The 23,119-nt window shown below is 56.4% G+C and overlaps 1 protein-coding gene across 1 annotated transcript in view; it reads left to right on the top strand.

Annotated features, from left to right (window-relative positions):
- Positions 1-328: 328 nt before the first annotated feature.
- NOVA2 (NOVA alternative splicing regulator 2) overlaps positions 329-23,119 on the top strand; it is a 34,665-nt gene continuing 11,874 nt past the window's right edge. The window contains exons 1-2 of the mRNA XM_039510619.1: positions 329-541; positions 14,009-14,152. Coding sequence (XP_039366553.1) covers positions 370-541; positions 14,009-14,152 — 316 coding nt within the window. The 5' untranslated portion in view covers positions 329-369. The remainder of the gene's footprint in view (positions 542-14,008; positions 14,153-23,119) is intronic.

Below are 23,119 nucleotides of genomic sequence, written 5' to 3' on the forward strand. Positions count from 1 at the left end.
TCCCCTCCTGCGGTGCCCCCCCCGTGCACCCTCTCAGCCCCCCCACCCGTGCCCCCCTCTTCCCCCTCTGCCCCCCACTCCGTGCACCCCTAGGCTCTGCCCCACGCCCGTGCACCCCTCTGTCCTCCGCTCCGTGCACCCCCTTTGCCCCACCCGTGCACCCCTCTGTCCTCCGCTCCGTGCACCCCTTTGCCCCCACCCCGTGCACCCCTCTGTCCCTACCTCAGTGCACCCTGCCCCCATCCCGTGCAGCCCACCTCCCCTCCCTCCTCTACTCCCGCCCCGTGCCTGTGCATCCTCCTCCTTCCTCCTCCTCCTCCTGGCGAGGCGGCCGGATCCCGAGCAGGGGGTGGGAGATTCGCCCTGAGGATGAAGATGATGGCAGGCGGCTCGGTGCACCAGAACGGCATCTTCTCGGCCTCCCACCAGCAGCCCCAGCAGCCGCCGCCCCCCCACATGGAATCGGACCCCCCCGACTCCAGAAAGAGGCCCCTGGAGACCCCCACCGCGGCCATCAGCACCAAGCGCAGCAACACAGGAGGGGAGCGGGGTGGGGGGAGGGGGGAGTCTGCAGCACCCCACTTCCCACTGCGGGGACCTGTGCTGCCAGGGCAGATTCTCCATCCCCCCGCCCCCCGAACGCCAGCCTGCCCCCCCGCTCCACCCCCAACCCCTGCCCCAAGGGCAGGGGGGTCTCCTGCTCCACCCCACCCCCCGCTCCCCACGCCAACCCAATCTACCCCCCCCGACTATCCCCTTCCCTGCTTCCAGCCCACCACACCTGAGGGGGATCCCCACCCCCATCCCACCTCCTCCCGGATGGTGATCCCCTCATCCTGCCCTGCCCCTCCCACAGATGGGGATGTGCCCCATCCTGCCTCCCACAGATGGGGATCCCACCCCATCCTGCCCCCACCCCACATATGGAGATTTCCCCTCCATCTTGCACACACACCCCACCCCAAGGATAGACAATTGCCCCCATCCTGCCTCCCACCCTATAGATGGGGAACCCACCTCTCCATCCTGCCCCCACCCCATGGATGGAAATTTCCCTTCCATCCCCCCCCCAACAGGCTCCCCCCATCTAGCATGTAAACCCTATTGCTTGGATTCCCCACCTGGGACTGAACACAACACCCCCCCCGCCCACAATCCTAGCGTTAAAAAATAATAATCCGATTGCTGTGAAACGCTGGGCACTGGCAAGCATCTGCAGCCTTCGGCGGGGGGGGGGGAGAGATGTCAAATCCCAGCCCTCTCCTCCCTTTACCCTGTGTGCCCCCACCCCACACCAAAAATAATCGCAACAGACAGATCTATATCCAGCTGCAGTGTCAAAATGGAGGCGAGAATAACTGTCCATTTGATAGCGGCTTGGTGGGGGAAGACGGGAGGGGGTGTGTGTGACACACAAACACACACACAAACACACACGCAGGATGGCAAAGCTGTCACCTCTTCCCAGCCTTTGCTGGAGGATGTGAAGGGGGCAGAGGGCAGGAAGGAAGCAGTGTGGATGCCGGCAGAGGGCGAGGGAGGGTGGCAGCTGGGGTATTTGAAAGACACTGCGTGCGTGGGGCGGGGGATGGCTCGGCAAACAATACGTCTACAGCGAGAACCTTGCAAAGGGCCAAGATGCCGGAGCTGTCTGTCTTCCCCCACCAGGGCCCGAACGCAAACAGTAAGCGGCCCGGCCGCATCCAGCGGGCCACTAGCCCCATGCGAACGGGCCCTTTCTCCAAAGCCGCCCGGAGCCCTGTTTTCCGAAGCGAAGGTGGAAACTGGCGGGGGTTGAAATCCTCTGCACCAGGTGGAGGACGGCGCTGAAATTTCAGGCGCCGAGGGCCACTGCTCTGGGTCTCGGCCTTGGCATGTCTTTGTTGCCCGGGATGGGGCCGGTGTGCGGGTGTGAACTGGCGGCCGCGCTCGCCCACCATCACCCTCATGATGTAATTAACATTTAGAGCTGTTTGCATTTGGCCTTTTGGCGAGGAGCGATAAATAGTGCAGCTGAACGCAGATTCCTCCAGGGAATCGGCCCGGCGGATTATCATCGCTGTACTGATGGGGCTAATGTACCGGCAGGGAGGAGATTTCCAAAAGCGAGGCATAAATTAGAGCGATAAAAGACCAGACACCGGGATAAAAGAACTGGGGCATCTTAGCTCTGTGGGAAGGGCTGGAATGAGGGGCCGAGGGAAATGACACTGAAGCAAGGATCTGGGCTGTTACCCGGATATTTGGCCGTTGGTTTTTCGGTCCCGGTTGCATTTTGTGGTGTCTCTGTTTTTTCACCGAGGATGGACGTGGGGGGGGGGGGGTCGGATTGATCTCGGCGGTGCTGAGGTGTGTGTGGGGGGATCTCTGATTGGGGGCCGTGATGGAGAGATGGGTCGGGTTGTTGGAATCCGGCCTGCATTGGCAAAAGGAGGCCGGTTGCCAGGGCAATGCGCAAGAGCAGACGTGGGGTGGGGGAGGGATCCCGGTCAAAGCGCCAAGCCAGCTGGGATGGGGGATGCAAGGGGCGCTGGGGAGTCCTAGGTCTGAGTGGGAAAAGATCGGGGGCAGGGGAGAGTGGAAATGGGGTGGGCTTTGGTGTTGTAAAGCCCCAGCCTGTTTGAAGAGAGGGGTCCCCTGCAAACCCAGGCTCCATCTTAGCTGAACCCCTCAAAGCTCCTGGTCCGAGCTGCTGCCAGGGGATGGGGCAGCAGGATGCCCTCTGGCCCGAGGGTCCTTCCCCTCCGGCGTGGCTGTCTCTCACTGGCAGCCCCCGTGCATGCTGGGGCAGGGATCTTGGCCTGGTTTGCAGCGAGGCGGTGGGTTCGGCTGGTGATCCTGGGCAAGGAGGACCGAAGCCAAGGGCAGGAAGGTGAGCGAGGCTGGCACGGGGCCCTGGAGCCAGGCTGGAGCAAGGCTCCAGTTGGGATCAGCCAGAGCTCCCGGTTCCCATCCCCTCAGCCCACAGAACCATCATCAAGGGCAGCCTTGAGCGTGGGTCCATCCAGACTGGCTGGGGGGTCCATGGGGCCCAGCTGGGCCATGCTCTCCAATGATGCGCTTGGGGAATTTCCCAAAAGTCTTTGCTTCGGGGCCCTGCCCAGCAGCGAGGCTGGTCTGACTGCTCCCCCCAGGATGGGCTGGGCGGTTTCCCTCAGCCCACGCAGTGCGGGCAGCGGTGCTGGGCACTGGAGGGGTGGCAGGATTCCTGGCGTGCACTGGCACAGCCGTGGCGGCACAGGCCCTCCAGAAGGGGGTTGACGTATAACATGGACAGAGCCCAGGACTGGGTCTGCCTGTCTGTCCCAGCAGATAGCAGTGAGTCAGGGGGACCCTCTGGTGGGGATTTGTAGGGCTCTGATCTCGGTCACTGTGTGTCTGGGCAGCACCTGGCGTGAAGGGCCCCGATCTCGGTCACTGTGTGTCTGGCAGCGCCCGGCCTGACGGGGCCCTGATCTCGGTCACTGTGTGTCTGGCAGCGCCCGGCCTGATGGGGCCCTGATCTCGGTCACTGTGTGTCTGGGCAGCACCCGGCATGACGGGGCCCTGATCTCGGTCGCTGTGTGTCTGTGCAGCGCCTGGCGCGACAGGGCCCTGATCTCAGTCGCTGTGTGTCTGGGCAGCGCCCGGCGAGACGGGGCCCTGATCTCGGTCACCGTGTGTCTGGGCAGTGCCCGGCGCGACGGGGCCCTGATCTCTCGTGTGTGTCTGGGCAGCGCCCGGCCCTGATCTCAGTCACTGTGTGTCTGGGCAGCGCCCGGCCCGACGGGGCCCTGATCTCGGTCACTGTGTGTCTGTGCAGCGCCCCGCGTGACAGGGCCCTGATCTCGGTCACTATGTGTCTGGGCAGCGCCCGGCCCGACGGGGCCCTGATCTCGGTCACCGTGTGTCTGGGCAGCGCCCGGCGCGACGGGGCCCTGATCTCGGTCACTATGTGTCTGGGCGGCGCCCGGCCCGACGGGGCCCCGATCTCGGTCACTGTGTGTCTGGGCAGCGCCCGGCGAGACGGGGCCCTGATCTCGGTCACTGTGTGTCTGGGCAGCGCCCGGCCCGACGGGGCCCTGATCTCGGTCACTGTGTGTCTGTGCAGCGCCCCGCGTGACAGGGCCCTGATCTCGGTCACTGTGTGTCTGGGCAGCGCCCGGCCCGACGGGGCCCTGATCTCGGTCACTGTGTGTCTGGGCAGCGCCCGGCCTGATGGGGCCCCGATCTCGGTCACTGTGTGTCTGGGCAGCGCCCGGCCCGACAGGGCCCTGATCTCGGTCACTGTGTGTCTAGGCAGCACCCGGCCCGACGGGGCCCTGATCTCGGTTCCTGCAGGGCCGCTGGAACAATTTGTATCGTGGGGGTGCTGAGAGCCATTGACCCAAACTATAAACCCTGGATATAATGGAAAGCACTTCAAGCCTGGCCATGCAGCAGCACCCCCAGCACCCCTGGTTCCAGCTCCTGTGGGTTACTGTGTGTCTGGGCAGTGCCTGACACTAGGGGCCCTGAGCCCTAGGAGCTCCTGTAATAGCCCTATTCATGATGAGCAGAAACCCCAACCCGCCTCCCCACACACCCATGCACTTCCCCCCGTGTAAACGCAATATGGTGTCTTTGCCTAAAACGAATTGAGGGGGGCTGAAAAATATCAGGGGTGCCCGACCACCTGCACAGTGGCAGGGAATAGGACCTAGGCGTCCTCACTCCCAGTCCCCCTGGCTCTAACCACTGGCCCCGACTCCCCTCTCGGGGCTGGGAGTAGGGCCCAGGAGTCCTGATGTGAAAGTTCCTTCTTGGGATGTACCTTGCACACCCAGAGGGGTGCGGGCCCATGCCTTAAAGGGACAGTGGCCCATATCTGTCTCCCCTGCCTCCATCCTGCCTCTGGGGCTAAGCGTTGGGTTTCTGTGCTGAGTGGTGGTTCTGAGGTCCGCTCCCTCCAACTGGGCCGGGGTCAGTGCTCTCCACAGGCGAGGGCTGGCGCCCAACAATATTGACCTAGGATCCTTGACCTGACATAGCAGAACCCCAATCAGGAGGCCCCTAAATCCTGGGGGAGGGGCGGATTCAGGTTAAAATCTCCCAGGGATCAGGGTGCCCCTTGATGTAGAGCGGGGGGTCCCGGTCGGTGGCCAGGGCTCTGGCGGAGGCAGATGCTCCGCGCGGATCGGCTTGGAATCCATTGCCTCCTGTAATGACTTAACTGGCTTAATCTACCCCAGAGGTGCCTCTTTAAGTGGATTTGGGCTGAGAAGCCTCCCTGTCAAGCCAGCTCTGTGGCAGCTCAGAGAGGCTTCAGCTGGAGATGTGCCAGCACCTCAGAGCGGGGCAGACACCTGCTGGGGGATGGGCGACGTGGGGTCTTGCACCTACACCCCCCGTATGGGCCCCAGAGTCCCAGCTCTGAGTGGTGTTCTGGACAGGGGCTGGCATGGGCCCTGCTGGTGGCTGGGAGACAGGTGATCACAGCCCTGCAGGTATCTGGGGCTGGGTGGAAGGGCCAGGGTATTCTCCTGCTACTTCCAAGTGGCAGAACTAGGAGGCACCTAGCTTATAAGGGGAAAAAATCGGGGTGACGTCACAGTAGTGGTCTACTATGGCGGTGGATGGCGGAGTATCCAAAACACAAGACCTGGTAGTAACGGGGGAAAGTCACACGGCAAACCTCAAACTCTCCAATAAGTTCTTGGACTGTACCGGGGACAGTGTCTTGTTTCAGAGAGTGGAGGATGTAACCGGAGGGCAGCTGTTGGATTCTGACCGACAGGGTAGCAAATCTGAAGGTGGAAGACAACTTGGGTGAAAGTGTCCGTGAAACGATAGATTTCATGATTCCAAGGAAGGCAAGGAGTGAGTGAGAATAAGGATGGTAGACTTCCAAAAAAACATTTCTTAACAACCTCAGAGAGCTGGTAGGTGAGGTCCCTTGGGAAGGAAAACTAAGGGGTGAAAGAGGTCAGGAGAGCTGGTGGCTGCTTAATGAGACAATAGTAAAGGCATGACTGCCAACTGTCCCACTGCAAAGGAAAGCTAGGAAGAACAGTAAGAGGCCAGTATGGCTCCATCAGGAGCACTTTAATGCCCTGGAAATCAAAAAGGAATCCTACAAGAAGTGGAAACGTGGACAGATTGAGGAGTACAAAAGAACAGCACAATCACGCAGGGACAAACTCAGGAAGGCTAAGGGACAAAATGAGTATCTCCTAGCAAGGGACGTCAGCGGCAATAAGAAGAGGTTCTTCAAATGCATTAGGGGCAAGAGAAAGCCGAAGGAAAGTGCAGGTCCTCTGCACAGAGAGGAAGGAGAGCCAGTAATGGACAACATCGAGAAGGGGTAGGTGTTTAATGCCTACTTTGCTTCAACTTTCACTCAAAAGGTTAATGGCAACCACAAGATACTCAGCACAATTAACAGTAACAAGCGGTGGGGAAGGAATTCCAGCCACAACAGGGAAAGAACAGGTTAAGAATATTGGAACAAGGTAGATGAATCCAAGCTGGCAGGGCCTGATGAAATTCACCCGAGGGTACTTAAGGAACTAGCTGAAGGTGAATCTCAGAACCCGTTAGCAATTATCTCGGAGGTTTCACGGAGAACGGGTGAAGTCCCAAAGGGCTGGAGAAGCGCAAACGTAGAACCTAGCTTTAAAAGGGGGAACAAAAGGGACCTGGGGAATTATAGACCAGACTAGCTTTGACACTGGGAAAGCCACTGGAGCCAATTTATTAAACAATCATGTTTCAAACCTGGAGGACAACAGGGTTAGAAGGAACTAATCATGCCAAACAAACATAATTTCCTTCTTTGACAGGGTTACGGGCCCAGTGGATGGGGGAAGCAGTGGGACCCTGGGTCAGAGCAAGTCTGGGGGGGCCCTCCCCTCTCCTTCTGCCTATGGTCCCGCCCCTTCTGCCTGCAGCCCCGCCCACGGCCCTACCCCATTCTGCCCCTTCCCTCCACAGTCCCACCCCTGTTCCACGCATGGTCCTGCCCCATTCCGCCCCCCCACCACACACCCGTTTGCTCCTTTTTGCCACACCAAGACCGGAGAAGCTCTGTCCCCGCCGCCATGGCCCCGGCCGCAGCAGGGAGCGAGAGCTCCTCCAGTCCCGGGGCTGCCGCTGGGGCTTTGCCCGGTGCTTCTGCCAGGGAGCGGGGTCAGGGCACTGGGGCTTCTCCCGCCCCAACCGCCTGGCGCTTCTACTGAGGAGCAGGGTCGAGGTGCGGGGGCTCCCCCACCATGCCCTTCTGCTGAGGAGTGGGGGCAGGGCGCAGGGATTTCCCCTGCCCCTCCCTGCCCGCCTGGTGCTGCTGCCGGGAGGAGAGGGGTCAGGGCCAGGGGCTTCCCCCACCTGCCTGGTGCTTCTTCTGGGGCTCCGGGCCTCCGCTGGCCAGCGGTGGATTTTTTTCCAAGGCCCCCGAATTGGCCAGGGCCCCTGGGCACGGGCCCCATCAGCCCAAGGCTAATCCGCCACTGGATCTATCTTGGTTTTAGAATGGATTTTGACACACTCCCTTCACAGCGTTCTCATTAGCAAAGCAGGGAAAGGTGGCGCTAGATGAAATGACTGTGAGGTGGGTGCACAGCTGGTTGAAGGATCGGACTCAAAAAGCAGCTATCAATGGTTCGCTGTCCCACCGGGAAGGCATCTGGGGGGTCGGTCCTTGGTCCGGTCTGGTACGAGTCAATACTTTCATGACTGACTTGGATAATGGAGTGGAGAGGATGCTTATAAAGTTTGCGGATGACACCAAGCTGTGGGGGGGAAGGGCTTTGCAAGCATTTCAGGGGAGGGCAGGGACAGGATTAGAATTCAAAACGACCTTGACAAATAGGAGAATTGGTCTGAAATGAACAAGATGAAATTCAATCCAGACAAGTGCAAAGTACTGCACCGGGGAAGGAAAAATCGACTGCACAGATACAAAGGGGGGGTCTAACCGGCTAGGCGAAAGCGCTGCTGGAAAAGAGCTGGGGTGATGGCGGATCACGAATTGAATAGGCGCCAATGAAGTGACACAGCTGCGAAAAGGGCTAATATCATTCTGGGGGCATTAACAGGAGTGTCCCGCTCTGCTCGGCACTGGGGAAGCCTCAGCTGGAGTCCCGTGTCCAATTCAGGGAGAATGTGGATAACCTGGAGCGAGTCCAAAGGAGAGGCAGGGCCAGGAGAACTCTCTGGGCGAGCGGGCAACTCAATGGCGGAAGAAATTCAGTGTCGATAAATGCAAAGCGATGCCCATGGGAAACCTTAATCCCAACACTGCATACAAAATGATGGGGTCTAAATTAGCTGTTACCACTCGAGAAAGAGATCTTGGCGTCATCGTGGGTCGTTCTCCGAAAACATCCACTCACTGTGCAGGGGCCGTCAAAAATGCAAACGCAATGTTGGGAACCATCAGGAAAGGGGGAGATAACAAGAAATTAAATATCACAACGCCACGATATAAATCCATGGTACACCCACATCTTGAATCCTGCGGGCAGTTCTGGTTGCCCCATCTCAAAACCCATATATTAGAATTGGAAAAGGTTCAGAGAAGGGCAACAAAAGTGATTGGGGGATGGAACCGATTCCATATGAGGAGAGATTAGAAAGACGGGGACTGTTCAGCCTGGAAGAGAAATGACTAAGGGGGGAAATGATGGAGGTCTATGAAATCATGACTGGGGTGGAGAAAGTGAATAAGGAAGGGTTATTTACTCCTTCTCATAACACAAGAACCAGGGGTCACCCAATTATATTAACAGGCAGCAGGTTTAAAACAAACAAAAGGAAGTATCTCGACATACAACACAGAGTCAACCTGTGGAACTCCTTGCCAGGGGATGTTGTGACAGGCAAAACTATAACAGGGTTCAGAAAAGAATGAGATAAATTAATGGAGGATAGGACCATCAATGGCTATTAGCCAAGATGGTCAGAGGACGCAACCCCATGCTCTGGGTGTCCCTAAGCCTCTGACTGCCGGAAGCTGGGAATAGGCAACAAGAGATGGATCACTCCATAATTGCCGTGTTCTGTTCATTCCCTCTGCAGCACCTGGCACTGGTCACTGTCAGAGATAGGACACTGGGCTACATGGGCCATTGGTCTGGCCCTGTATGGCTGTTCTTATGTTCTAACTGGAGGCTCAGGGAGGCTAAGAGAACAACAGAGCTTTGACCTGCTGTGTAGCACGTGTCTCTGTCCATCTCTGTGTCCATCAGTCCTTCCCTCCCTCTGTCTGTTGAACTCCCTGCTACTGGATGCAGTTGGGGCCAGGAGTGCAGCAGGATTCCAGATGCTGGCCTGGATAATGGGAACAGCCCAGGTTAGGTTAGTTGGGGAAAAGCCCCTTCCTCTTCCCAGGCCATGAGCCCTGGGTTCAGGTTATCTCACAATTGTCTGCCAGGGGGTTTCTCCCTCAGCTGCAGGTGGTGGCCACTGTGGGAGATGGGACGACAAGCTAGATGGGCCTGTGGTGGGATATTGACTCCTGTGCTCCCTGCCAGTCCATTGCAGGTTTCAGTGGCTGCACTGGCATGGCCGATCCCCAGGCATCACCACTACTATTGTGGGGTGAGGGGCACCCCACCACTCACTCTCTGTGTGGGGTGAGGCCTGGAATAAGCTCTGGGCCTGGACAGCCCAGACTTTAGCTGGAGTGTGGACCTCAGCTCCACAGAGATGTCTTGGTGGGCTGTGCGGCACCTCCCCTCCCATTGGCGGCCTCATGGCCACACCTCCCCTCTGATTGATAATCAGCTTCACACCCGAGTCAGCCACAGCTGTGGCTGATGTAACCCAGTGACCAAGCATGTGCCACGCCCCCCTCTTCTACTGGACGATCTGTATAACAACCCGCTACTGCTACCAGTTGTGGAGTGACTCCCTTAGCCGAAGTGGCAGAGGGCCGTGTTGTGGTCCCCGAATCCGAAGCCTGCTGATGACTCGGAGGAGGAGAGGGGGTCATTATGCCAACCTGGAAGAGTAATGAGGAAATTGTTTAACGAGGAGCTGGGATGATGGGTCAGCACCATGGGAGCAGCCCATTCTGCAGGGACCATCAGATCTGGGAGCTGCTGGTCCAGGCTAGAGGGGAGGAGGCCCCAGGCAGATTGGGGGACAATGGCTTTAGCTGTGGGGCTGACGGGCCTCCTTAACGAGGAGAGCACCAGGCCGGCCACTCTGGGGATTCCTCTTGTCCTAGGCCTCAAAGCTCAGCAGGGCCAAGCTCTGGGACAGTGCTAGCCAATTGGATGGCGCGGGCAGAGGCTGCATCCTGATTGGGTCCCCAGCAGCCAATAATAGAGTTATGTGAAGTCAAGTAGCAAAATATACAGATCTCTGCGTCCTGATTGGCTCATCAGATGTCTCATAAAAATACACACATACAATGTATGCACAATATATCACACATGCACTCAATACACATGTATGCTGTCACATGCAATATACACTCAATACACACACAAACTCAATAGGCACATATACACTCACATGCAATGCACACTCAATACACACAGAAACTCAATACACACCTATACAATTACATGCAATATACACTCAACACACACAATACACATTTGATACACACATTTACAAACACATGCAATATACACTCAAAACACACAATACACTCACACGCAATGTATACTCAATACACGCACACACTCAATACACATACATACAATATGCACAATACACACATATCCACTCCCATGCAATGTACACTCAATACACACACACACACGCAATACACATGTATACAATCATATGCAATATACACTCAATACGCACAATACACTCACATGCAATGTATACTCAATACATGCACACACATGCCATACACACGTATACAACCACGTGCAGTACACATTCACTACATATTCAATTCACAAATATAATCGCATGCAATATGCAGTCAATACACACAATGCAATCACATGCAATATACTCTCAATACACACACTATGCGCACACACTCAGTACACACATATACAATCACATGCAATCTATGCAGTCACACACTCAATAAACACACATGCACACTCAACACACACTCACGCACTCAGTACATATGCGCACCCATGAACTGAAGACACACATGCAGTATCCACATGGGCTGTAATTTCCCTGTGGGATTTCAATGGCCAGTTCTTGGCACCATTAACCTTGAGCGAGGAGAGTAACAGTGACTAGGAATCGAAAACTCAAATCCCTAAGCCGCTTTGCAGAATGTGAATGCTGGCTGCCATGATGCCCGGGGCCCCCTGCGGGTGGATGGATTGCACTCCCCGTTAGCAGTGACAGAGGCAGAAATGGGAGCTAATGGCTGCAGCAGACATGAGGGAAATTCACACCGGAAATACGGGGCACACTTTACCCAGGCAAGGGAATTAACTTGTATAACTGCAGACCCAGGGACAAGGGGATTTCTCCGTCGCTTGGACGCTGGGTGTCTCTTTCAAAAATCTCTGCTCTAGCTCGACCACCAGACCTGGGCTCAGTGTAGGAATCACTGGGTGGATTCTATGGCCTGCATAATGCAAGAGGTCGGATGAGATTATCCAAATTAGTGGTTCTCAACCAGGGGTACACATACGCCTGGGGATACGCAGAGGTCTTCCAGGGGGTACATCAACTCATCTAGATATTTGCCTAGTTTCACAACAGGCTACACAAAAAGCACTAGCAAAGTCAGTACCAACGGAAATATCAGACAGACAATGACTGGTTTAACCCGCTCTATGTACTGTACACTGAAATATAAGTGCAATATTTATATTCCAATTGATTTATTTTATAATTACATGGTAAAAATGAGAAAGGTCAATTCTAGTGTGGCTGGGACACTTTTGGATTTTTATGTTCTGATTTTGTAAGCAAGTTGTTTTTAAGTAACTTGGGGGTCCACCAGACAAATCAGACTCCTGAGGGGGGTACAGTAGTCTGGAAACGCTGAGAACCACTGATCACTTCTGGCCTCCAAACCTATAATTACACCCGCAATATCCATGTGTGTATAAACGCATCGTTTACACCCACTTGCTGCTGTGGCGAGAGTACATCTGTGCGAGTATTACACGTCTCGTCACGCGCACGTGCGTTGCACATGCAACCTACCAGAGGGTGGTGCAAAGCAGAGAGTCATTTGCACGTGGCCCCTCGGTCATTCGCCCCAGCACCAGTTGCCTCGGATCTGCAGCTATTTCAGAAAGCAGCATTCTGGGTGGGGGAGAAAGGCCACCATGGAGCCGCTCCAGCTGAAATGTTCACGAGCACAATGGAGAGGCAGGGACTGTGTCCAGCGCTGTTCGAGACAGAGGAGTTCCCACTGGAGCAGATGCAGAGCAGGGCTACTAGGCCGATCAGGGGACTGGCGAGCCAATCTCGCGAGAGAAGACTGAAAGAGCTGGGCTTGTTTAGCCTACAGTGCAGGCCGAGAGAAGATCCGATTGCTCTCTAGAAACATATTGGGGTGGGGGCGGCTCGTCCAGTCCTGTGTCCTAAGTTCCGAGGTAGTTTAGCTTTTTACCAGATGCTGATTTCATTTGATTCCCCCACGCCCAGCCCCCCACATCAGGCAAGAATTCTTCACTCTGCATCCTTCATTAATGAGCCGTGTTGCTGGTGGGGAGGCGGGGCTGGCGTGTGCCCAGAGGCTGGGTGATGGGCGTAAAGGAATGAAGTGAGTTGCTGCTGAAGGTTTCCGGGATGCAGGTAGCAATACAGACCCTGATCTTGTGCTTGAGTGGGGGCATCACGGCTCATGCCCTGCCCCCAAAATAACTATCCTGTGTGACGTCAGCGGATTTCGCTATTTCCCCCACCCTGAAGAAGACAATATCAGTGTGGGTGCAGAGCGCTTATTGAGGCAGTGTGAGCTAGTGGGTAGAGCACAGGACTGGTATGCAAGAGACCTGGCTTCTCCCAGGCCTGCTGGGAGACCTTAGGAAAGTCTCCCCATGCCTCAGTTTCCCCATCTGTACTATGGGGACAAAGATGCTGCCCTCCTTTGTAAAGCATGTTGAGCTCTACTGAAGACAGATTAGTCTATAGCTGAAAGCATGGCCCCCGCCCCACCTTCCCAATGAGTCGACAGCAGCACCTGTCTTTGCGACGTGTTTGTACAGAACCGGGCCCAAATGCAACATGCTGGTTAAGTGCATGGGTGGGCATGTCTCCCACTAGTGGCCAGGTACTGCAACTGCAACAGCTCCCTTAGCGCCAATTCTATTCTTATCCCGCACCAGTCACTGGGGGACCTGACCTTCCAGTCGCGCACTGAGTGGTGTGACTGACGTCTGTCACACGTGTGGTTTGTTCTCTCCCCGGGGGTCCCTGGATAAAGCCCCATGGTGGTTTGAATGCGCCGGTCTGTGTAATGCCTGAGCAATGGTTTTTCTTCTTAGCGGAGCAGCAGACCAAGGACACCCATTGTGCTGGGTGCTCTATGAATCCAGAAGAGGGCTGGGAGCCAGGACTCCTGGGTTCTCTCCCCACCTCCAGGAAGGGAGTGGTGTCCAGTGGTTAGATCAGCGGGGGCTGGGAGTCAGGACTCCTGGCCTGGGTTCTATTCCCAACTCTGGGAGGGGAGTCTAGTGGTTAAAGCAGGGGAGGCTGGGAGTCAGGATGCCTGGGTTCTATCCCCAGCTCTACCGCTGAGCTTGGGCCAGTCCCTTCTTGGGCCTCAGTTTCCACTGCTGTGAAGTGGGGGCAATGGAACTGTAGCTTCGTTGGAGAGTATTTTGAAACTGACAGATGAAAAGCCTGGTTAAGAGCTAAGCACTGCTGGCATTATTACTCCAGCACTCCCCAGTAATGGCCTGATACGCTGCAGGGTCAGGGCAGATGCTGCAGTACCCTTCCAGGGAATATTCAGTGGGCAGGTTTGGAAAAGTGGGGGGCCTCCAGAGGAGGTGTCTAGCCCCACAGAGCTCTGGTTGGGGGCTGATCTCCCCCCTCCCCCGGCAGCTCCATCCTGGCATGGCATCACTAATGCGTCTCTTCTCTCCTCTCTCTCCTCCAGAAGAGGGTGAATATTTCCTCAAGGTCCTGATCCCCAGCTATGCGGCCGGCTCCATCATCGGGAAAGGGGGACAGACCATTGTCCAGCTGCAGAAAGAGACGGGTGCCACCATCAAGCTCTCCAAGTCTAAGGACTTCTACCCAGGTGAGGTGGGCCTGGAGCTCCCGTGAATCCCTGCAGACCTGAGGGTTGATAACTGAGGCGGGGGGGAGGCTCGGATCTTCTCCCCCAGTGATAGTCTCCTGCTGTGGCGGCTGGACAGGAGAGGACCAGGTTTGCCTTGATGCCTGGGCTCCGGTCCCCTGTGATCCGTCCTGGGGAGGTGGGCAAAGGGCGCTGGCTGGGGTAGATTCATGCCATCCGGGCAACCAGCCCATGCCTGGGTTTGAGAGGCCAGGGGGAAAATGCCCCTTGCATGTAACAGCCAAATGCAGGTCGTACATTTTGGAGGCAAGGCTGCCGGTCTGGCTTGCAAGGCCGGGGACTGTGTCCCAGGCAAGCAGCAGCTCTGGAAAGGGCTCAGGGGTCATGACGGGAATGTGCTGAGTATGAGAACAGAAATGGCGGTCACCAGGCTCCAGAGATAATGGCTCCCTCAGGAGAATGGGAGAATTCAGCCCTCTTGGAGCAAGTGGTTCAGGCTCTCTGCAGACTCAGGCAGTGTCACTGTGTCAACTACACCAGGGGCGGCTTCCCCCTCTCAGATAACGCAGCCGTTGGGTATGTGAGCAGGGGATGGCGAGGGGGAGCCGGGCGCTGGCCCTGCGGAGGCCAGTTACTGCAGCCAGTTCTGGCGTCCGCCCTTCAAGGATCCTGACATCTCGGCCGGGGGTCAGAAAAGAGCAACAGGCCTAAGCCGAGGGCTGGGAATCTGCCTCAGAGCCAGAGACTGGAGAACTGTAGCTGGCTCTAGAGAAGATTCAGAGGTACCGGCAGCCAGCACAGCCCTGGTGGGGGGTGGGGGGGAGTTTCTGAGAGCAGAGGCAGAGAGCAAAAGCCAATGGCTGGAGCTGAGGCGAGAAATTCAGATTGGGAACAAGGCACCGAGATTTAACGGGGAGCAGGGGGGAAGGGAAAGCAGCCACTCGAATGACTGATCCAGAGCTGGGAGTGGATTTTCCATCGCTTGGAGTCTTTACGCTGAGATTGGACGGCTCCGCTCTAGCTCGACCATCAGATCTGGGTTGGATGTGGGAACGACCCTGCGGGGGGGGGGATTCTCTGGCCTGTGCGATGCAGGTGGCAGGATTGGTCCCTTCTGGCCTTACCATCTCTGACTCTCTGACCATTCAGCACCGGGCTAGCAGCCAGGCCTGCGTCGCAGCCCCAGGGGAAAGGAGCCCCCCGCCTGGCCTTCCCCAGTGCGTCCCATTGCCACGAGCCGAGCGTGTGGCAGAGCATGTGGGATCCATGTGTGTGTGTGTGGAGGGTCCCATACTATGGGGAGGGGGCCTCAGAGGTGGAGGGTGGAGAGTACTGCAGCAGGTGGGAACCCAGGCCCCGCCCACTCACAAGGCTGAAGGGAGACACCCCTTTGACCCCGATCCCTGTGAAACCCTCCTCCGTCTCCGACCCCCCAGGATCGTTACTTTGGGAAGTGGCTCCACCCCCTCTTTCCTCCAGGGCAGGACTGAGACTCACCGGTGCGGGCGGGGAGGTTAGCCCTGCCTCACCCCCCCTGTGAGGTACACGGAGGCTGTCGGACAAGGGGACGGGGGGAACAGGACCTCCCATCCCCCCCAGGCCAGCGCAGGACCACAGCCCCACAGCCAGGCCATATTCGGGTCAACCCCCTTGCGGGTACTAGGCCACATCCCCCATAACTGAGCTGGGGCAGGCAAACTCCTCCAGAACTAGGACTCCTGGGTTCTCCTGGCTTGGGAGGGGAGTGGTCTCTAGTTGTGGACAAAAGGGCTAGCCCCGTCCTGGGTTGCATGAACAGGGGAATCTCAGGGGGAGCAGGGAGGTGATTTTCCCTCTGGATTTGACCCAGGTGCGACCGTGGCTGGGATCCTGCTCCCGAAGGATGTTGATAAGTTGCCGAGAAGAGCCCCGAGAACAATGGAAGGGTTAGAAAACCTGCCTCATAGCGAGAGACTCCGGAGCTCCGTGTTTTTAGCTTGACAAAGAGAAGGGTCAGGGGGGACTTGGTCCCTGTCTATCAGTGCCGACATGGAGAACAAGGATCTAATAATGGCTCTAGCAAAGGTTGAACATGAGCCATGGCTTGGAGTTGAAGCCGGACAAATTTAGACCAGAAATAAGGTGTAGTGAGTGCGATTAACCCTTGGAACAATTTACCGAGGGTCCTGGTGGCTTCTCCATCCCTGGAAATGTTTAAATCAGGATTGGATCTGTGGTAAATATCGGCTCTAGTTCAAAGAGGTGTTGTTTCTGGGCAGTTCTCTGGCCTGTGTCATCCAGGAGGTCAGACCAGATGATCACAGCGGTTCCTTCGGGCCTTGGAATCTGTGAATCTGTGAGGGGAGTGGTGTGTAGTGGTTAGAGTGGGTAGACTCCTGGGTTCTGGTCTCAGCTCTGGGATGGGAGCCGGGTAGATTAACACAATTTGTTGGGGAAGAGTCAACATGGTTTTTGTTGGGAAAGGGAAATCATGCCTCACCAGTCTATTAGAATTCTTTGAGGGAGTCAACAAGCATGTGAACAAGGGGGATCCAGTGGATATAGTGTACTTAGATTTTCAGAAAGCCTTTGACAAGGTGTAACGGACTTACAGATCGTGCCCACACACAAGGTCCCTCACCAAAGGCTCTTAAGCAAAGTCAGCTGTCGTGGGATAAGAGGGAGCGTCCTCTCATGGATCAGTAACTGGTTAAAAGATAGGAAACAAAGGGCAGGAATAAATGGTCAGTTTTCAAAACGGAGAGAGGTAAATAGTGGTGGCCCCCAGGGGTCTGTACTGGGACCAGTCCTATTCAACATATTCGTAAATGATCAGGAAAAAGGGATGAACAGTGAGATGGCAAAATTTGCAGACGATACAAAACTACTCAAGATAGTTAAGTCCAAAGCAGACTGAGATTTTAAAAAAATGAAAAAAACCAACCAAACAAAAAAGCAGGTTTAAAACAAACAAAAGGAAGTATTTCTTCACACAGTGCACAGTCAACCTGTGGAACTCCTTGCCAGAGGATGTTGTGAAGGCCAGGACAATAACAAGGTTTAAAGAAGAGCTAGATAAGTTCCTGGAGGATACGTCCATCAATGACTATTAGCCAGGATGGGCAGGGATTTTGTCCCTGGCCTCTGTTTGCCAGAAGCTGGAAATGGGCAACAGAGGATGGATCAGTTGATGATCACCTGTTCTGTTCATTCCATCTGGGGCACCTGGCACTGGCCACTGTCGGCAGACAGGACACTGGGCTAGATGGACCTTTGGTCTGACCCAGTATGGCCGTTTTTATGTTCTTATGGGGTGTAATAGTTTCAGCAGCGGTGTGGGAAGTCAGGACTCCTGGGTTCTGTCTCTGGCTCTGGGAGATAGGTGGAGTGTACTGATTTCTGCCGGAGGGGCGGGAGGGTCTAGGAGCCAGGACTCCTGGGTTCTGTTCTGCAGCACTTAGCCACGGCCCCCGGGAAATGCACTGTGCCAGCCCCGCTAGGTTTCATTCTCAGGTCAAACATGGAAGATTAGCAGGTGGTGCTGGGTGGTGGGGAGGAAGCCGGTAGCCCCAGCTCAGCTATAATCTGTGCCCTGATTGCAGGGCACACAAAGTCAGGCCATCCCAGCTAAGCTGCTTTTCTCTGCATCTCCTGCTCTCGATTGGGGGATTATTGGGAAGCAAATCTCCAGGGATGGGGGGATGTTGCCAAGAGCCTGGAGAGGGGAGGGGGCAGCTTTTAGCTTAGTACTTGCCCCAGGAGAAAAGGGGGTGTTCCAATCCCTCAGGAAAGGGGGAGGCACCATCCCCCATCACCATGATAAGGAGGGAAGTCTGGGGTCTGCTCCTGGGGGGGTTCCTAACCCTGAGGGCATGAAGGGCTTGATCAGGACTGTGTGGAGAAGGCTGGGGCTCCTGGGACTGCGAGAAGGTAGCCTAGTGGTTAGAGCAGGGGCCTGGGAGTCAGGACTCCTGGGGTCTATCCCTGGCTCTGGGAGGGGAGTGGGGTCTAGTGGTTAGAGCAGGGGGCTGGGAGCCAGGACTCCTGGTTCTATCCCCAGCTCTGGGAGGGGGAGTGGGGTTTAGCAGTTAATGCAGCAGGGACTGGGAGTAGGGTTGTCACATCTCAGTTACAAAGCCACCATGATATGTAGGATGGTCCTGAGCCTAGGCAACTGGACAGCTGTCCGCATGCACTGAGGACCCTGACAGATTTCCCAGGACAGCTAGCTCAACAAAGTGATGAGCCTGGGAAAAGCTGGGTGGGTGACAACCCTGAGTGCATGCCAGGACTCCTGGGTTCTATCCCTGGCTCTGGGAGGGGAATGGGGTCTAGTGGTTAGAGCTGGGTCCCAGGACTCCTGGGTTCTATTCTCCCCTAGTTAGCAATGGCTTCACGGGAGTCACCTCCAGACATTCCAACTCTCACGAATTGACATGAGTGAGGCTTAACTTTAGTTAAACATCGCTGTCAGCCCCGGGCCGGGGGCACTGCTGGGTCCCACTGTCAGCCCTGGGCCTGGAGAAGCCACTGGGTCCTGCTGTCAGCCTGGGATGGGGGCTCTGCTGGGTCCCACTGTCAGCCATGGGACCCACCTTTTCCCATCGCCCTGGGGTGCACATTGTTTTGGGGAGACTCTTCAATACGCCTCCTCTGCCCGGGCTGTACATCGCCTCCCCTGGCAGCTGCTTGGCGCTGTGCTGCCCGGGTTTCTCAGCTTCCTCCGGCACCTCCTCTGGGCACTGCTGCTGCTTCTGACCCTAAGGATCCCAGCATCTTCAAGTGCATCCCCCCCCCCCCATCGTGAGAGAGGGCTTCCGGCAGGAGCGCAGCAGGATGGGAGGCAATAGTAGGGCCGCAAAAGCTTGGGGGCGTCCATTGATTTTGTGCAGCTCCATGCGTGATGTTCCTCCTCAGAGAGCGAGTCTTTAACGTTGCATGCGGTTGTTCCCCCTCCCCTCCAAACAGGGGCAGGGGACCATTTAGGGGAGACGAGTGACTTTTTCATGCTGCAGCATGGGAACAAGTGAGTGCCCCGTGGCCTGGGCGGGCAAGAGACGGGGAGCGGCACCTGCAAGCCCTGCTCCAGAGTGTCTCTTTGCATGACTGGGAGAGCTCCTGCCGCAGGACCCCAGCGCCTTTTCCTTCCCATACAGCTGCAAGAGGAGGCAGCCCTGGGCGGAGGCGGGGGGGAAAGCAAATCTTGTGGAAGGATCTCCTGATTTGTAAGCCAGGCTCGCGACTTTCGGGGTCTGCCTGGTGCTGTTGGGGTTAGCGGTGCTGCTTATCGGTGCCCGTTTCTTCAGTGGCTGGCTGAACGCCCGGCCGGGCCTGCCCAGGATACCTGCAGGGGCTGGGGGGGGGGCAGTTCCAGGCCACAGGAAGGCTCGTGGAGAGGGGTGGCAGGGTCCCCCCGCCTGCTGCCAGGGAGGGGAGGGAGAGATCCCCTAACCCGCGGGCAGGGGCTGGTGTGGCCGATCCCGGGGGCCTGGAGATGGAGGAGGGAGTCACACGGACCCCACAGTGGTTCTCTGCAGCCAGCAGGGCCCTGGGTGCCTCCCCTGCCCCCAGCTGCAGGGCTGGGGAGGAAGCAGGAAGCTGGGCAGGGCTGGGCCAGGCTGGGAGGGAAATGGCTTCAATGGCAGGAAATGCTCCCCCTTGATAAGTCAGGCCAGAGCTGTGCCGGCCGGTCCCTCCCCCGGCCTGGCTCTGTCCGGGGACCCCCCGCCCCTCCCCTGGCTCTGTCCAGGGACCCCCTGTCCCTGCCCCTGGCTCTGTCCTGGAACCCACTGTCCACCGGCTCTGTCCTGGGACCCCCCCGCCCCTCCCCTGGCTCTGTCCAGGGACCCCCTGCCCCTCCCCCAGCCTGGCTCTGTCCTGGGACCCCCTGCCCCTCCCCTGGCTCTGTCCAGGGACCCCCTGCCCCGCCCCCAGCCTGGCTCTGTCCAGGGACCCCCTGCCCCTCCCCCGGCTCTGTCCAGGGACCCCCCGCCCCTCCCCCGGCCTGGCTCTGTCCGGGGACCCCACCCGCCCCTCCCCCGGCTCTGTCCTGGGACCCCTGCCCCTGCCCCGGGCTCTGTCCTGGAACCCATTGTCCACCGGCTCTGTCCAGGGACCCCCTGCCCCTCCCCCGGCCTGGCTTCGTCCTGGGACCCCCCGCCCTCCCCTGGCTCTGTCCAGGGACCCCTGCCCCTCCCCCGGCTCTGTCCCGGGACCTCCTGTCCCTGCCACCCGGCTCTGTCCTGGAACCCCTGCCCCTCCCCCGGCTGAGTCGTGGGACCCCGTGTCTCCTGGCTCTGTCTTGGGACCCCCTGTCTCTGCCCCCTGGCTCTGTCCTGGGACCCCCCATCCCCCATCTCTGTCGTGAGACCCCCCTGCCCCTACCCCCTGGCTCTGTCCTGGAACTCACCTGCTCCCCCCGGCTCTGTCCTGGCACAAGCCCCCAAAACTCCCCCCTCCCCCTTGTTGCACTGGCACAGCCTCCACATACACACGCTCGTGCCCTGCTCACACTTGCAGAATCGTGTGCCAGCCTGTGGAACCGCCACATCCCCTCGCACGCCTGCCTCCCCACACCTGCCCTGCCTCCTACCCTGCCCTCCTTGTGCCCCCTCGCACCTCCGCTCCCTTGCGCAACCAGTGACCGTCATCCACCCCTGCCCGGGAACTCTCCACTGCCCCCCCCATCCACCCCGCTCCTCCAGGGGAACCCCAGGTTAGCAGGAGGGAAGAGCAGCTGGTACCAAGAGGGGGTGACAAAAATGATTCCCAGGAACAGCCCCCCCGCCCCATTCGACTGCCTGTGATCTCTGCCCCAGCCCCTGGCCAGGGGCCAGCACTCACCACACCCTTTCCTATTTATCCAGCCTTTATGAGGCCTTGGCTGGGACAGGCCCTATTGTTTTCAGGGAAGCCAGTGGGGCTTTGTCACAATCTGGGGAAGCCTGATCCTGGAGTGCAGGGGGAAGAGCGCTGAGGGGGGCCTTCCTGAACCCCTGCCCAATAAGCAGACAGTCGAATGGATGCTCCCAACAGCTCATAAAACTTTCCTCATGCCCCTTGAGGAGTCCACAACTCTCCCACCACCATGAGGCAGGGGAAGAGGTCATGTCTGCAGCCACTTCTGGGGTGGGACACAGCAGATGTTTAACAATCAACAGCAACCCTGTGCTTTAGGATAGAAGTGAGGAAGGATACAATCTCTAGATGAAAGTGGGAATAGAACCCAGGAGTCCTGACTCCCAGCCCCGCCTGCTCCCATCAGTAAGAACATAAGAAAAGCCAGACTGGGTCAGACCAATGGGCCAGCTGGCCAGTGCCAGACGCTTCAGAGGGAATGACCAGAACAGGGCAATTATCGAGTGATCCATCCCATGTCGTCCAGTCCCAGCTTCTGTCAGTCAGAAGCTTAGGGACACCCAGAGCGTGGGGGTGTGTCCCTGTACATCTTGGCTAACAGTCATTGCTGGACCTATCCTCCAGGAACTTATCTCATTCCCTTTTTTAACCCGGTTATAGTTTTGGCCTTCACAACATCCCCTGGCAGTGAGTTCCACAGGTTAACTGTGCACTATGTGAGGAAGAACTTCCTTATGTTCGTTTTAAATGTGCTGCCTGTTAATTTCATTGGCTGATCCCTGTGTCTTGTGTTGTGGGAAGGAGTAAATAACACTTCCTCTTCACTTTCTCCACCCCAGTCATGATTTTATAGACCCCCATTGTATCCCGCCCTTAGTTGTCTCTTTTCCAGGCTGAACAGTCCCCGTCTTTCTAATCTCTCCTCACATGGAAGCTGTTCCAGACCCTTAATCATTTCTGTTGTCCTTCTTTCTACCTTTCTCAATTCTAATATAGCTTTATTGAGATGGAGCGACCAGATCTGCACACAGTATTCAAGGTGTGGGCATGCCATGGATTCATAGAGTAGCATTATGTTCTTTATCTTATCTATCCTTTCCCTAATGGTTTCTAACATTCTGTTTGCTGTTTTGACGGCCGCTGCACATTGAGAGGATGTTTTCAGAGAAATAGCCACAATGACTCCAAGATCTCTTTCTTGAGTGGTAACTCAAACTAATTTGGATCCCATCATTTTATATGTATAGTTGGGATTATGTTTTCCCATGTGCATTACTTTGTCTTTATCAAGTGTCAGAGGGGGAGCCGTGTTAGCCTGGATCTGTAAAAGCAGCAAAGAGTCCTGTGGCACCTTATAGACTAACAGACATATTGGAGCACGAGCTTTCGTGGGTGAATACCCACTTCGTCGGATGCATGGGTATTCACCCACAAATACATGCTTTGTATTTATCAACGGTGAATTTCATCTGCCATTTTGTTGTCCAGTCATCCAGCTTAGTGAGGTCTCTTTCTAATTCTTCACAGTCAGCTTTGGACCCTATCTTGAGTAGTTTTGTATCATCTGCAAGCTTCGTCACTTCTCTGTTTACCCTCATTTCCAGATCATTTATGAATATGCCGAACAGCACTGGTCTCAGTACAGATCTTGGGTGGACTGTGCTATTTACCTCTCTTCACTCTGAAAACTGACCATTTATTCCTACCCTTTGTTTCCCGTCTTTTAACCAGTTACTAATCCTGGAGAGGACCTTCCGTCTTACCCCATGACATCCTAAATACACTATATCCACTGGATCACCTTTGTCCACATGCTTGTTGACCCTCTCAGAGAATTCTAATAGATTGGTGAGGCATGATTTCCCTTTACAAAATCTGTGTTGGCTCTCCTCCAAGATATTATGTAGGCCTCAACTGCAGTATTGTGTCCAGTTCTGGGCACCACATTTCAGGAAAGAAGTGGACAAAATTGGAGACAGTCCAGAGAAGAGCAACAAAAATGATAGAAACATGACCTACGAGGGAAGATTGAAAGAACTGGGTTTGTTTAGTCTGGAGAAGAGAAGACTGAGTGGGGACATGGTAACAGTTTTCAAGTGCATAAAAAGTTGTTACAAGGAGGAGGGAGAA

The sequence above is a fragment of the Mauremys reevesii genome, linkage group 22 (genome assembly GCF_016161935.1).
Source record: "Mauremys reevesii isolate NIE-2019 linkage group 22, ASM1616193v1, whole genome shotgun sequence".
NCBI classification, from domain to species: Eukaryota; Metazoa; Chordata; order Testudines; family Geoemydidae; genus Mauremys; species Mauremys reevesii.